The sequence below is a fragment of the Haemorhous mexicanus genome, chromosome 7, assembly GCF_027477595.1.
Source record: "Haemorhous mexicanus isolate bHaeMex1 chromosome 7, bHaeMex1.pri, whole genome shotgun sequence".
NCBI lineage: Eukaryota > Metazoa > Chordata > Aves > Passeriformes > Fringillidae > Haemorhous > Haemorhous mexicanus.
Genome location: NC_082347.1, coordinates 27585206 through 27601218, shown reverse-complemented (window position 1 = coordinate 27601218; position 16013 = coordinate 27585206). Strand labels below are relative to the sequence as shown.

Sequence of the window (16013 nt, the reverse complement as noted above, 5' to 3'; positions counted from 1 at the left end):
TTTTCAAGATAATAAAACACAAAGAGAAAGTAAATCACACATTTCTTGCATCTTTCTATAAACATACGAGAATTACTAATCTAAAAAACAGATATTCAGAATAAAACAGGCTTTGGAGCTATATCTTCTTTAGATCTTCTGCTGGATCTCTATTTCACCCAGGTAAAAAGCTGATAGGATGTTGTCCAAACTTGCCAACAATGCCCTAGTACACACACCACCAGTCCAGAGACAATGCACATTGTACCCAAAAAATTTTAGTGTGGGTTAAGGGATAATTGCCTCCTAATCCAACACAGAGGAGTGTCAAAACAACTGTTGATGTCCTGGTTTAGAGACTAAGGACTTTAATTTTTCCAAGGAAGAGCCTACTGTTCAGCTGACCTGACTTATGCTTCACACAGAAAAATGGTGGCTTTTTTTTTTTTTTCAAAACCATTTCTATTTTTTCATAGAGAGCATATTGTTCATTTGTGAACAGGGAAAGTTTTACAGTGAGAATTTTATTTGCCCATTCATAAAAATGTCATGCCATTTGTAACAGCAATAGTACCATAAGACATGGGGAATGTACAACTTCTCTTTCTTCCTTGTGACTGATCAGTGAACTCTATTCTGTAAGAGTGGGGATCACAGTAAGGTTTGACCTCCAGCTGGTGTAAATCACACGAACTACAAACCTCAGGTTGGAATATACAAGTGCTAATTTCCATACCTTTAGTACACAGTTCTACAGACACACAGATTTGGACATACACTCATCTTTTTATGTAAAAGAGGCTGACAGATAATTGGTGGCATATTTTCTTTTTTTTTTTTGTCACAACTTTCTTATGAAAGGAAAATCTACAAAATGCCCTTCTCATTACAGAGCTGAAAAAATCATTAGTTTGATAATTGCATACTGTCTTCCAAAACCAACAAATATATGAAAAAGATTCACACTAGAAAGAAAGAAAAAAAAAATAAATAAAGGCTGAGGAATAATTTCACAGTGTAACTTTGTAACAAGTCCCCGGAGAAAATTTCTCTTCCTTTTGTTCCCATCTGCAAAGCTATGTAATTGATTCCTAACTGCTGTGTTAATGCTCCCAGTTCCTGGCAGAATCCCTTTGGAAATACATTAAAGTAAGCAGGACTCTCTCCTGCTGCAACCCTTTGAACACTGGAGTCTGGGATTCTGTGACATCCATCATGTTTCAAGCAGTGGGCCACAGTGCAAGCATCTGGGCCAAACAGCTGATAAATATTAATACAGAAGAATAAAGTATACTGAATTATATATTGAAATGTTGAGCAAATCAGGAAATTGTTTTCTTTTGTAATGAATGACATTCTCTTACAAGTACAGTTACATTCCACCAAAGAGAAATTAAATAAGAGCAAATAATATTTGCTATGGCATGCTTTATTAACTTCTTATAAGGACTTGAAAAATTTTAAATGATGACAGGCAAGGGTTTTTTAAGGAAAAGACTTGGTCTTCTGCAGGATCAAGGATTAGTTTGACTCTTCCTGATCTTCCTATACCATTTTCTTACGCACATACAGACTAATAAAAATAGAAGGATGAAGCAAAAAGGATTTGGTCCAGCTCCCAGATTCTACCCCAGTGACTGTTAAAGCTGTGCATGAAGGTTTGTCTGCCTGGACAGAGCCAGTGACATAAGATGACCTCTCTTCAGCAGACCAGGAGAGAAATATGGAAAAGATGTGTTTCACTTTTCACATATGGTGCCTAATTAACCTTAATTAAGCTTGTGTTGAGGGATCTTGAGCAGCTCCCGCAAGGGATATCTGCTTCCTGATTTTTTTTAGCTTTAAGAAAGGAAGATTTCATCTCAGAAAGAGAAATACACTTATGAAATACAAATTTTCATGTTCCATTCCAATTTTATGTGGCAGTACAGAAAAAAATACCCATGTTTTTATTGTTCCCTACAAGTCAAACAATTTTAAAAGAAAAGCACTAGGATTACAATAAAGTAGATTCTCTGCTCTTCATACTTTAATGCAAAAAATAACCAATAAACCAACCCTCAACATTTTGCAATCTGGGCAAATGTTCCGTTGTGCAAAATTACAGATTATTTTTATCACTTATTTTAAGCTTTCTACTCTGATGACCCTAAAAATGAATCAACCTTGGCAGCCACGCAATTTACTGCAAATGTCTCCTCTTCCACTGTGGGCTATCAAATTTCACAGACAGACTCCATTACTGTGTTCTGCACATTTCTGATCTTAGTACACACTGGGTGGCAGTGTGGAAGGTTTTTGTTCAAACTGTCATTTGTGGGAATAACCTAATACAAAATTGTAAAGTAAAAAATATTTTTAAATATATTTGAATTTAACACATTAGATTATCAATATTTGTATGCTTGCCAGAGAGTCATCTCCCCACTTGTTAGAATAATACTACTTGAAAAAAGAGCCTGGGTTAAGCAGATTAAAAATTCAGTGCTCCCTGGTCTGAAATATTTCATATTGCATATCTGCCTTAGAAGTTTCTTTCTGTGTGGAAAAAGTCAGCTAATGTAACTTAGTTATTTCTGAGACTGCAGCAGAAACAAGAGCAGTATTCTGCTGTGTCAACATATTAACACAACTTCTTGTGTTTGAAATCTGCAGTGCATCTGTGGTTTACAGCAAAAAACCAGAATTTGGAAGCAAGCTAGCTGTGTCTGCAATTAAATGAGAAATGGCAGACCTAGATATTGGGGAGCAAGGGGACAGATTTGAAAGCAAAGTCCCTCCCTGAAAGGGACAGCTGACCAAACCATGTGCCTCAATTGACACATGGAAATCGTAGATTAAGGACTTTGTGGTCAAGACAGTTGAAATTTTCCCTGAAGATTTGGTCTGGGTGTTTTGGGTTTCATTCAGTATGGGTTTTGTTTTGCTGGTTTTTCTTCTTTGCCTTTGTCAAGAACTCCTGCCTTATGATACTTTCTGAGTTCTGCTTCTCTTTAGGTCGATTTCTTCAGTTTTGGGCAGTACAGCTGAGGAACTGAGGAAATGTAAATTGAGACTCAGACATGTAGAAGGTCTGGGGAATAAATTACAGTTACAGCTGATGGCTTGGGGACCCACAACATGGGTATACACATTTCTTTGTATTTTTCAACTTTCCAAGGCAGATACTCAACAGAAGAAACTTAAGGCTGGACACTGCAAATGCAGGGCCCTTGAAATCAATGAATGTTTAAGAGCTTAAATCTTTCTCTGCCTCAGATCTTTACTTGAAAACTTGGGATGACAAGAATATCTTTCTTTCCAGAGCATACTGTGAACATAAACTCATAAATTATCTGTGAATCATCCTGGCTAATCCAGTCAAAAACACATGGAAACTCACTTTTTTTTCCCCCCCAGAAACATTTGAATGGTATATCAGTTATAAAGCCTAAAAATAGTCAAGAAAAAATGATACTGATTGATGTCGTTCATGAAAGAACTGTGTCCATTTTTCATCTCTGAAAGTCTCAGGGCTCTGACTAAAAGCAGCAGATATGAGGATACACACTCATACACCAAGCAGGCAAATTTTGCTGCATACAAAAAATAACACTGGCATTCCTCAAATTCTTTGGTTTTCCCTAGTGCCATTTTTTGTTACACCCAAAAAGCTATTAAACAGAGCACATATTAATGTGCAGATAATAACATCAACCATATTATTTTGAGGAAATGAGTTTATATCTTGAATACTTTTAAAATATAAAAGACAGGCAGGAACACACTGACATCATCCCTGATTTTGTGAAGAAACATCCTCTTTAGACACATGATAGCATATTTATCTATTATTGATTTTATGTTTTCATCTGAATTATCTAGTATTGACAATTGCTGGAGACAGGATAACTGACTAAATGGCTAATTAGCCTGATAATTTCCCCAGTTTTCCATATGAACTGAGGATGCTATAGCAGCATCTGGACCTGATGAGCACATATGGAGACAGCTGAAATGGAGTGAAGGTTTAGATCACTCCTTGGAAAGAAGCAATGAGACAATACTGCATGTAAGCTGAAAGCAGCCTCCACTCTATAAGGAATATATAGGAAAGATTAATGTAAAATCTTGACGTGGTACTTTGCCTTTCCCTATATTGACATCAATGAGCATCTTCAGTATTGATTTTTGCTTATTATTTAAATGGCCTAATACAAATACAGACATTAAGGCAGATAAATGCAGAGATCAGTATAACTGCAGCCAAGAGACTTTATACCAGAAATTATACCAATTACTCCCCAGGCTGCCAAGCCCGACTAAACAGAGCTCCACCCAGACTTCTGAATGCAGGGCTTTAAAAGCAGGATGATCCCTAATCCCTGCTTAGTGTCATACTCTGCAAAAACTTCCTCAAGCCTTCTAACTGAGCCTGTACCACTCAATATCCCCTCTTCCCTTGCAATGTCAGACCAATATAAGTTGAAAGTGTGCTGGGGACAGAGAAATGATCTCTCCCTCTGAGACAGAGGGGCAGTGAAGAGTCTTTTTCAAATACTAGCAGATGGTTTGTTCTCAGTTCTGTGAAGGCTGCACTGTTCCTATCAAACACAAATGTCTAATTCATGTTTCTTGTTACATTTCAGGAATTACCTCACAAGTGCCAAAAAAAAAAAAAACAAAAACAAACGGATTTCCAGACTTGTTCAGATTTAATCAGGCTGTTCCAGTGAAACTAAGTCATGTGAAGGTGGACCTGTTTCACCACCAAATGGATAATCCAGCTAAAATATTCTAAATACTTGAATATAAAAAATTAAGTGGAAATGTGCACTTGGAAATAAAAACACATTAGCTTTATTTCTGAGAATAAACAATACCTTTGTCCTGTCATACAATCCATGGTTATCCAATATCATCTTCCTTTCATGTGCAGCATACCTCCGCAAGTCACGTCCGAATTGCTGTCAAAGATAAAGCAAATATCAAACACATGTACAAACCAAAACTCTCATCCTTTGCACCTTCTAACACCAAACCAAATTATAAACTAAGGACCAAAAGTTACTTCTGTTAAAGGAATATAGTCTGATAAAACCAATCATCTGAAGGGAAATGCTCGGATAAGGAATCCAAACATTTGCATCCGTCCATCATTGCAGTTGGTTACTGTGACAGCAGCTGGGCTCTGTATAAGAAAGTAAACCTGTGATGGGCTCCCACAGTCTGTAGGTGAATTAGCCCAACAGGGAGTAGGAGCTCAGTGAGGCAGAGAAGAATGAAGTCATTGCCTACTCATCCAAAGGGCCTCACACTGTGTGTTTCTAGTGTAGACTCCTACCTACTGAGTGGAGAGAAGGGCTTTTAAGCTGCCAAACACTGCCACAATAAGAAAGGACCCCAAAGTCTGCAGAACTTAATCCAAAGTCCAAATAAATATGTTTTGTTATCTCAAAAAAGTGACTGAAGTAACTCAAACTCAGCAGGAGAACACATCAATTTCAACATTTTGCCTGGTCTAAACCATCCTGCTTCCAATTAACCTGAGTAGAGCAGAGTGGCAAGGCACCAGTACTGCTTCCAGCACATCAAAATATAATTCAGAGCAGGCTCAGAAGCTCTCCATTGCACTATGTAAATGCTCCCTAAAAAATGAACATCAGAAGGCAAGCATGTAGAACAGATTAAAAAATAATTCTGTCTGGAGAGAGATTAATCATTTGAGTTTTTGAGTTTGCATTGGGTAGAATTTTTTTTGTTCTGAAAATAGTGCACTATTTTATATTATGCCAACTAACTAGTGTCTATTGTGAAAGTAGCTATCATTTCAAGTTTTCTTATTAAAACATAAATCAAAATATATTTTATTCTGGTTCAAAACTAATGTCTAATTTTAAATTTTTTCCAGTTCTTTACAATTTAAACGAGTCAATTAAAATGCAACTGAAACAAAACATTTGATCTAATCCAAAAAGAAAGATGTGAAATTGTTTTCAATTTCCTACAAAACAAATTAAGTTCCAATTCAGAATATCTCTTCCTCAAATGTTTAATTTCCTGTAATTATGTGATGCTTTCCAAATCATCTCTCTACTCAGTAACCATTTAAATTACTTGTTAACAGTATCATGATGTAAAAAGAAAACACAACTGACCAAATACCCAGCACTCCAGTTCATAAACCTAAACACTAAGCTTCAAGGGAAATAGAACTTAACTCTCCTAGAGAGACACCCATAACTGTTAGTCATGAATTCATCAGCTCCAACCCACGATCAGGGGTGGATGACAACATGAAATGTGATGTGTGGACATCAGGAATATTTTTTTTAAATCCATGAACTCTGAATAGTCCTGCAACCACAAAAACGTGTTTGCAATGCTAAGGAAACATACAGTGCTGTGGTTACTTACCCTGGAGCCTGTCCAGCCTAACAGAGCATATGAATATTGCTCGAAGGGGGTTATGACCAGATCCACACGGATTGCCTTCCAGTCTTTGACTTCTGCCATCTCCAATTTTTTTGATGTGTTGCAAGTGCTGTTGTCTACTCTTGGCTGATATAATTTTAAAATTGCAAAACACTTCTGAAAATGATCCATGGCATCAACTTTTCTGCTTGGCAGCTGTTCCTTTACAAATGTTGATTCAATGATATCACAATAAAGGAGTAAGCCCTAAAGAGAAAATATTGTTCACATTGAATTGCTGAACTGGTTTTACTGTCATTCCAGAGTTTCTAGATAGTTGTCGTAAAAAATCATGTGAAATTTAATGTCAGTAAAAAAAGAACTGTGCCAGGGCAAATCTGGGCTAAGGAGAGATATGAAACAGCTTCAGACTTTGGAAAAACATTTGAGGGAAATCTGCACTGGTAGATATCTGACAGTAGTGAGGTCCTGCCCTGTGCTAAAGAGATAGAATTTGCAATTCTTCCCCTTCCTCCTTTTCTCCTAAGCCTTTTTCTGGTTAATGTCACAGAAATTTCTGAGTAAGGATTGATGTGTTCCCATGTGGCAGACATCTAGAAAAAGATTATTAGTCCAGCGCACAGTCTTGCTGAGGGATTCCAAAGTGGAAGATTCCATTTGGACTGTATCTGTTGCATGAGATTTCCTTGTGACAAGGTCTGGAGTCTCCAAAGAGATGGAAGATCCCTGCCCATGTCTTTTGCTCAGAGGGATTGACCATTTCTTTAGGTATCACTTTTTTGTTTCTGTTTTAAAATCACTCAAAAGTTTACACATTCTCTTCCTCTGGACTGGAGGTGTATTTAAATTGCAATATTGAACTGAGAGTGTCTATGAGTGGTTTTATTTGATGGCTGTCTGTTGGTAACTACAATGGTGTTGTAGTTCAGGAATGGCATTCTCCCATTTAGTAGCCCAGCTAAAACAACTCCTCTTGCTTCCCCCTTCCCCTCCCCAACTGAAAACACAAAAGGCAAAGATCCTGGGCTGAGATAAGAACAATTTCCTGGAAACAGCAATGAGGTAAGACAACAAACAGTAACAGCAGCACTATTAATAACAGAAGGTATAAGACAAAGAAACAATTCACATGTAAAATACCAGGCCATTTCAACCACCACACTTTCTCCCATTGGAAGAAAAATCCTTCTTCTAGGAAGAGAGAAAGACCCTTTCCCCCACCCCTGGCAATGATGGAAAGTGGCAGAGGATAACATTAGGGTCTGGCCACATCCCTTCCCTCTGATCTAGACCAAAACCAGGACAAAGGGTCTCCAGATAAGACTCTTAATGTCCCAGGTAACAAAGAACTGATTTTTGGAAGAATACCTCAGTATTAAAAACCGATTATTTTGATTATTTCTTTTATTTAGCACAAGTGTGGTAACTTTACATGACAATATCTTAAATGCTTTAGAGAATACTTTACAGTAATAAAATTACATTTATCACCCAGTGCTATAATTTGGGACAAAAAAAAAAAAAAAGCATATCAGAAACACTTAATCAGATATGATGTCCATGAAGAGACACTGATAGGTATTATTACATTTTTAGCCTCCAGCTTTTTGTTGATGATAGCTCCAAATTAACAATCCCATTATTTTACTGGAAATCAGTTACAGGCTTTTTATGGGTCAATGAGCCAGCCCTTTTTAATGATAAATACTTTATTTGAATTGGCATTCTTTCACTTGCTTGGAATTTTTCTTGATTATGAAGATTTATTATAAACTGATATGAGAAAACTCCTTATGTAGCTTCTTCTCTTGGATTACTAGTTTCCAAGTCTGCTGATTTGAAAATGCTTAAATTTGGCAGGTGCTCTGTAATATCTATCTTTAAAACAGCAATTTTTTCTTAATTTTACCCCAATGTCACAAGGCACTGATGCTTGCTCTTTCCAAATATAGACTCAAAACAGCTGTTGAGTGTTAATGCATAACTGCTTATTTTCCTGCTTTTTTTTTTGATTAAACCATACTCCCTTCAAGTTAATTTTCTTGCTTTTAATGCTAATAAAACAATTTTAATATCATTATAATTGACCATAAATTGATGAATTCATGCTTTTATTAAGCACCAATATTCTTCCCATTTTCTATAAAAATCTCTTAGCTACTCAGCAGTATTTTCTCCTTTTTTGCTTCATTTTTCTTTTTGCTCTTGGAGATTTGGGACACTACAAAGTACATACCAGAAGTCAGGGTATCACCATTAATAGGAGCCAAAGCCTAGGTCATATGCATTGAGATAGCATTTCCAATTAACCTAGCATTATTAGACAGTGGACATCACCACCACCCCATAAAGTAAAGTTGAAGTGCACTTAGGTACATTTGGAAAAAGCACAGCCTGAAGGGGCTGTCAGCTTGAAGATTGTGTGAAGTTCTGGCCACTGCTGGCTGCAGAGCTGCATCCTTCTCATTGCTCTGAGCCAGGGAATCTGCAGTTCCTTGCACGCTTCAGATTGATCTGCACACCATAAAGTGCTGTAAGTCTTGTTTACACAATCAAGTTTTAAAGTGTGGGCATTTTAATTTCTCAGATTTACACCATCAAAACTAAATGCATTTTTTAGAACAGTTATGTGAAGACTCTCAACAATTTTCCATTTTTAGAATGACTACACACTTTTAGTTAAATATGCTGAGTGCTGGCACATCAATAGCATTGATATTGGAGTAAATCCATGTTCAAATTGAGGAAAAGTATGACTTTTTAGAAAAATATTAAATCAATCACTGAAAAATCAATCAAATATGGTCACTAGCATTCTCAGTCATTTTTAATTAAATGGAATCCTATTCTATATTTAGTGTTACATGCTGTCATTATTCATAATTATTGCTAGCTGGATTAATTCTGCTAAAGCTAAGTAGGATCATTTTATATCATCTGAAAATGCAATCCAATATGTTCTCTGAAATGTATGTGTTGTTGCTCTAAATTTCCTTCTGAGATCGTTTAATAAAGTGAAACTGGATTTCTTTTTTTTTCAGTGAAATTCCTATATCTAGTCCAAAATAGGAGGCAGCGTGTTAATTTGGAAAAATCTCAATCTAGATGAGACAGATGGAATTCTATAAAGTAGAAGAGTTAAAGGAACTGATGCCTGGGAGAAGTCAGGCCTTTTAGGATAAGAAGTCACTAGAAAATGGCATCAAAGGTTTGATCAGCAGTGCAATACTTGGCAGCTGCTGCACAACCCTGCAGCTGCTTTGGTCCCTTTTTCATCCTGAAGTTCCCTGTGTGTCGGAATGATCTGTTTCTGAGCATGTCTGGAGCAGCCTGGCTTTGACAGCAATGGACAGATCAGCACTGGAATCCATCAATGAAGGTGCTTACCTCTCTATGCCATGGGCATTCACACTGCTGAGCAAGTTAGACAGACAGACAGAGAGTTACTAACCCACACACAGCTGTACAATCCACCCCAGAAAGATCACGTGTCTTAAGAAATGCCAGATCTTCACTCAGAACCCAGCAGGAAATGGAAGACTTCTGCTTACTTTATACAATAACCTCACAAGCAGGATAATCAGATTCAGCTCTGTACTCACTCTAAAGAAATTTAAGCCAAGATCTCTCATATTCAGGGCTCTAACCACCTTGCAATAATCTATTTTAGGTATGAATTTCCTCATCTGAGTCAGAATGAACTAAAAAATTCATAATGAATTGCGAAGAAAGATGAGACAATATGTGTTCCCAAAGGAGCTCAGCATCCTTATGCACTCTTTCATCTAAAACAAAAGGTTCTTTCCTCTGACTTCTTAATAATTTCTGTCTCCTGTCTTAGAAACAGGTTTTGTTGCTGGCAAAATCCAGCCATCACTTAATAATGAGTGTGTGGCTTTCCTGTGAACCCTGTTTCCAAAAATCTGTTTCCAGCAAAAGGAGAAATATTATTTGCTCCTCACCATCCTCTTTAATAGGACATCAAACCTTCCCCTTCCTGATCACCTCATCAAGGGTGAATACTAGAGTTTAAACCAGACCAGTAATACATTAAAATAGGTAAGCACAGGCAGGCATCTCCATCACTAATTTTCCTAAAGCCAAAAGAAAAACAACAACATTATATTTACATGAATATAAAGGGAAAAACTGAAGAGTGCAGGAGTGTCTGTAGTAACAGTATCTCTTCCATTGTTGAAAGTATGTATATAACAGGAACAGTGCTAAATATAGCTACACAGGTTTTCAGCAAAAAATGAAAGCATTTTTTCACAGTATGTGAATGAAGCTACATCGACACAGATGGCTCAGCCTGTTTGCCCACAGACTTTCAAACTCTAACCCACAGAAGTAATTTCTTCCTTTCTTTATGAGGCTTTTTGGAACCATTAAGACCATAACCTGTGTACTGCATCACAGCTTTTCCATTTTGCCACTCTACTTTGAAGATGTTGTGTTCTCTGTTCCTCCTCAGCCCGTTTATCCCTGGTGATGCTGCATCAAAGACCATAATGGTGCTGATTTAGCCACTTCATTTTCAGCAGCTTTCAATGGAAGGATCTTGTAATGCTAAACTTTTGAGATAAGAAAAAGGCCCTTTAAACTATTTAAAGCTGTGGTCCATAATTTAGAAGTTAAACATTGTGGAATCCTTCACTCAGAGCTGCCAAAAAGGAAGCCAACATCATGACCTCCATGAAGGTCATTGATTAATTTGGGCTTAGAAGGAGCAGCACAAAAGTGGCAAGCTGTGATGCACACTACTGCAAAAAGTTACAAAGTGCTTTATTTAGGGGTTTTTTTCCTGTTCTCCCCTCTCCCTTGGAAATCAAAGATAACAAAAGGACAAGAGGTGTATCAATCCTTTCTTCCTTTTTTGCATTTTGATTTTGCTGGCAGCTTGTAGTGCCAGTAAAAGCCTGTATATTACAAATGCCACAGTAGAGAGGTAGTGTAACTAGTATAAACCATGAAATGTCTGGAGGACAAACAGAACACAGGAAATCATTGTCCATAGCTTTAAACTGTACCCAGCTTCTTTGCGTTTGGTTTCCACGACCGCTGTACTCCTGATATGTTCTACATGCTGGGGTTTCTAGAGGAATCCTAATCTTTTTATCAAACTCCCAGCCACCCTTGACCTCCCATACTCTGCCTGCTCTCCTTTCTGCCAAATAGCCCCCTTAACAAGAAAACCAGTAAGAACAATTCATTTTCAATTTCTTTTCTTTCAATTCCTTTTAATGAAAGCAGCTCAAAGTGAACTGAAAAACTTTAGTACTTCTCAGACTTCTCAGATCACAGCCATTTTTCTCAGTAATGTAAGTGGAAAAGAAGGAATGAAAGGCTGCACTCAGGGCAGGCTCTAACCTCAGTCTGTTGTCACTTTTCCCTTCAGCTCTATTACAACAAGCATGATTTTTGGAGGACCCAAAATTTCCTAGAGATTCAAGTATTTATAAGAGGGGAAAAAGACCCATTGTAAGAAGAAAGGCAACGTTTCTCATAGTAAAGAGAATATAATAACTGAGAAAGGACCTATACATTAATAATAAAATGATTGATAAAAATAGAGTATTTCCTCAGCACTCATAAATTGCCATGGCTTCATTGCTATTGAGTAGTCTAAATAGTACCTGCTATCAATCTACTCCAACACATATAGCTTCCACAGAGGAATAAGAAAAATCTAAAAAATTAATAGTAGTTTTTTAGCACTTTAAAGACCAAAAATCAACTGGAAGAAGAAGAATTCAATTAATTTTGCACTTTACCAGGAAAAAAACAAGTTTGAGGCCCTTCCATCAAAGCCAGCTGAAAGATTTTGACCACCTTGAAACAGATAACCTCACACAGTCACATAAGCTTCTGTGTAGTTGGATGTTTTTAATCTTTGATGTGTTAACCCATTATACATTAATTGAAGTACTCAGCTCAAGAATCAATTCAAAAGCATCCTCTGCAGCCTGTCAGCACTGAAAGCTGACTTGACTTAGCAGTGAGGCATTTGATGATTCACCTCAGGGTGCTGGCCTTTTACTTGTTGAAATGTAGTCTATTTTCTTTGAATAGTGTTGGTAGTAAATGCTGAAAAGTGGCTAGAAAAGTAGAAGAAAAACAAAAGTTTATTTTTCCCAACATACTGTATTTTTCTGACCCAGGAATATTTTAGCTACCCACACATGTTATAAACAAGACACTTCCAGCTTTAAAGCTGATGGAAACCGAAGGGCTGAACAGAAAGAAAAAAAAGAGCAAAAAAAAAAAACAAAAAAAAAAAAAAACCAACAAAACAACCAAAAATCCATCCCTTAGAAGAGCAACTCCTCTAAGAAATGGCACAATTGTCTAGCACTTTGGGTTGGAAAGGACCCTGAAGATGTGTGTATTTTTCAAACACAGACATCATGGAACATGTTGTCAATTTTTCTGTATTTCTACACTTAAAGCTGGATCTCCCTGGAGCAGCTTCCCCTGGGAAAACTTACTCCCCCTCAAGGAGAAATTAAACAAATAGACAGTTTTTTTGAAGTAAAAGAACAATTTCCTCTGACACTCAAAACTCTACCTAGCTTGATTTCTCACTTCTGACTAGCTGCATATTCTTAGTGTAAGATACTAGAGATTATGTGTGCACTTCTGATATAACCTTCAACTTTAGTATTCAGGGCTAGAGGATGCATCTAGATCATCATGGTTAGTAATCAAATAGAGCAATATCCTGCTCCAAAATATTGCAGCCAGCTGTAACAAGGAGTATGACACTCTTTAAGAGCTATATAGGCTTAATTCAGTGGAGTTAGAACATGTCTCTTTTGGCCAAGTGCTCCTTAGTTCATACCTGCTTTTTCCATAAGTCAATAACTTTATGCAGAAGTTCATCATCTTCTCTTGGTCCTGGATTGGTGATCAAAAAATCTATGTCATGTCCAATATTCTTACCCCTAGAAGGAATGAATAACAAATTACAAGGACATTAAAAGAGTTAAGTTCCTGTTGAATTTTGCTGTATTCAAAGCAAATATTTTTGCTGCATTAGAAGAAAATTTTGCAGAATAAAGTGATAGCAATGTTGTTTCAAACATAATCAAAATGGAATCTTTAATTTCTATTATGGGGTCTATTGGTGTTCTTTAGAAAATAATAATTACAACTTTTTGATCTATGTCCTCTGTTTTTCAGCTAGATACTACAGATCCATTTGCAGATGTTAAATCTTTTTCTTTATTCCCCTTAAGTCACAGAAAGGAAGATTTTAGTCATCTTGGATTTTAAAAAAAAGCATAATCAAAATACAATGTTACATATTATGAATCCAGTAACAGCAGATAAACTTGCCATTCAAACTACCACAGATTTAAATATTGTTCTTTGCTTTTGATGCATATTTTAATGTACAAAACTGTGATTATGAACATTTATTGTTTCTTTTAACAGCAGATATAAATCCTTTGACAATTTTGCCTTTCTTTTAACTATAACAATGCTTTTTACAGAGATGGAGTTTTTTTGGTTTTTTGGGTTTTTTTTTGAGGGCTGTTAATCCTTAATGTGACTAAAGCATGTTCATTACATGCACTAAGGATTTCATAATTAAATCTGTGTGCACAAAATTTAATTGCAAATGTTCTTAATGAAAAATTATGTCATAACCTCTTGTTTTTCTCTGTTTAAGTATTCAACTTGTCTTTCATCTACTTTCCAAAGGTGTTAAACTGAAATCTGATCAAGACTTGACTATCATTGGAAAACAGGCAAAAGCATGTTATTGAATGTTTCCCTTCAGAATTATAAAATGCTTGAGAACACAAGAAAATTTATCTCACAGTGTGATTCATCTGAGTATTGCAGAGCCAATACAAGGTTTTCATTTTGGACTCGGTAGTACAACAGGAACTGCACACACATTTACTGAGTGCAATCACTCCAGTCTAAGGAGAAATGAGCAGAGGAGAGGAGAGATTTCTGCCCTTGAATAACTGTCCTTTATGGAGTTAGTGGAGTAAGCACCCAAAATCTGGAGTACTGACTCTTATGTGTAGCACACCTCCAAATGTTTCTCATGTGTTTATGGGAAAAGTCTGCTCTTGCTGATGTTCACAAGGGTACCTGATGTTATTACTCAGGAGGGCTTCAGTCAGCACTGTCAAGAATTCAGAGAACTTTTGAACTGCTATTCAAGCAATGAAAATAAAATTGTGCAACCCAAAAAAATATTATTTTTTTTAAATTTCATTAAATTATTTATTCTCTTAAAATAACGCCTAAAACTGAACCTAGTTTCCTAAACGTGGAAATTTGTAGGAAAAGAACTGACAGGCAGACTGTCAACTGCCATTTGTGTGACAGGAAGTCATCTAACTGATGGATAGTTGAACAGCATTAGCACAAAGTTGTAAGGAGATGAAAGTCTGGGGTTTGAATTTGACAGGCAGTCATACTCACTATAATGCAACTATTGTGCTGTGTCTGCAGCTAAGTCGAAATTGCTTAAACAGGTAGAAATTATTTCAAAGAGGTTTCAAACAAAACATCAGTCTAGGCTTAGAAACTGAACAGCAATTCAAAGTCAAGAAGTTAGAAAATATGTAGTATTCCATGTAACACTAGATATTTTGTAGGATGCCATTCATTATCTGTAAAATTACAATAATAATGCAAAGCTCTTACATAGCACTTTTTACTAACATGTCTCAAAATATTTTTTCAAAGGGAAGGAATTTACTATTCCTATCTTAGAAATGCAGAGTGGCATAAGACTATTTGCTTAAAATTATTTTTTAAAGAAATCAAAGGAAGAAATTGGAAGCTGATGGAATTGGGAGCTGATTCCCCATGCTTCCTCAACATCTACATATTTTAGGTTAACAACATCTACAAAATCCTACATCAATCAAGCCATAAAATCATAGGAAATCCAAGGTGCTTCATTGGCCCTCTATTTCCCAAGCCAGAGAGTATGTATTGAAATGCTCTCAGTGGGTTTTTTGTGAGTTCAGCTTTCTGAAGCTTTGAACAGGAAAATATTCAAGTTTTGGATTTCCTATTCAGAATCCACTTCCATATTTTTCTTCTCTTCAAATTTAAACCTAAATCTTCACTAGGCTGGAGCTATAAGAATCCAGCACCCTAAAGAATGGAAATTGCAGCTTACCTTTTGTTGTAATAATTTATTCAAGCCCAAAGACAATAAAAGACAGTGCACTATTAATTAACTGTGTTCAATTCCTGACTGACTAAACTTGTATAAAGCTGTCTTTGCTGAGACGTCAAACGGGGGACAGACAATTTCTTACAGCCAGATATTAAAATAATTCAGAGTTACTGTCAGTCAAACTGTGAAGAACTACATATTTTCTTTGTATAAACCCCTTCTAAAGAGTAAAAAAACATTCTTTAAGCTTGAAGTACTGGACTGTGACAGTGCTACAACTATTACATAGAAAGTAAAATCCTGGATGTTTGACAGCAGAAGAATTCTACCCATTGCAAAATAGCTAAAGGATAATTCTTGGCTCTGATACCACAGATTTTCAAAACCTTGTTACATAGTGTCCCATCTTCACATATAAATTACTAGAGTTTGAATAAAATAGAAAATCAGTGGTCTACAAAGTAGA

The 16013-nt window shown here is 36.4% G+C and overlaps 1 protein-coding gene across 26 annotated transcripts in view; it reads right to left on the bottom strand.

Moving 5' to 3' along the window:
• The window catches only part of DNTT (DNA nucleotidylexotransferase), a 229108-nt gene that overhangs the window by 95134 nt on the left and 117961 nt on the right, over positions 1 to 16013 (bottom strand). For all 26 annotated transcript variants that reach the window (XM_059851670.1, XM_059851676.1, XM_059851675.1 and 23 more), the window contains 3 exons: positions 13235 to 13337; positions 6376 to 6639; positions 4842 to 4925 (listed from right to left, as the gene is read on the bottom strand). In XM_059851670.1, coding sequence (XP_059707653.1) covers positions 4842 to 4925; positions 6376 to 6639; positions 13235 to 13337 — 451 coding nt within the window. The remainder of the gene's footprint in view (positions 1 to 4841; positions 4926 to 6375; positions 6640 to 13234; positions 13338 to 16013) is intronic.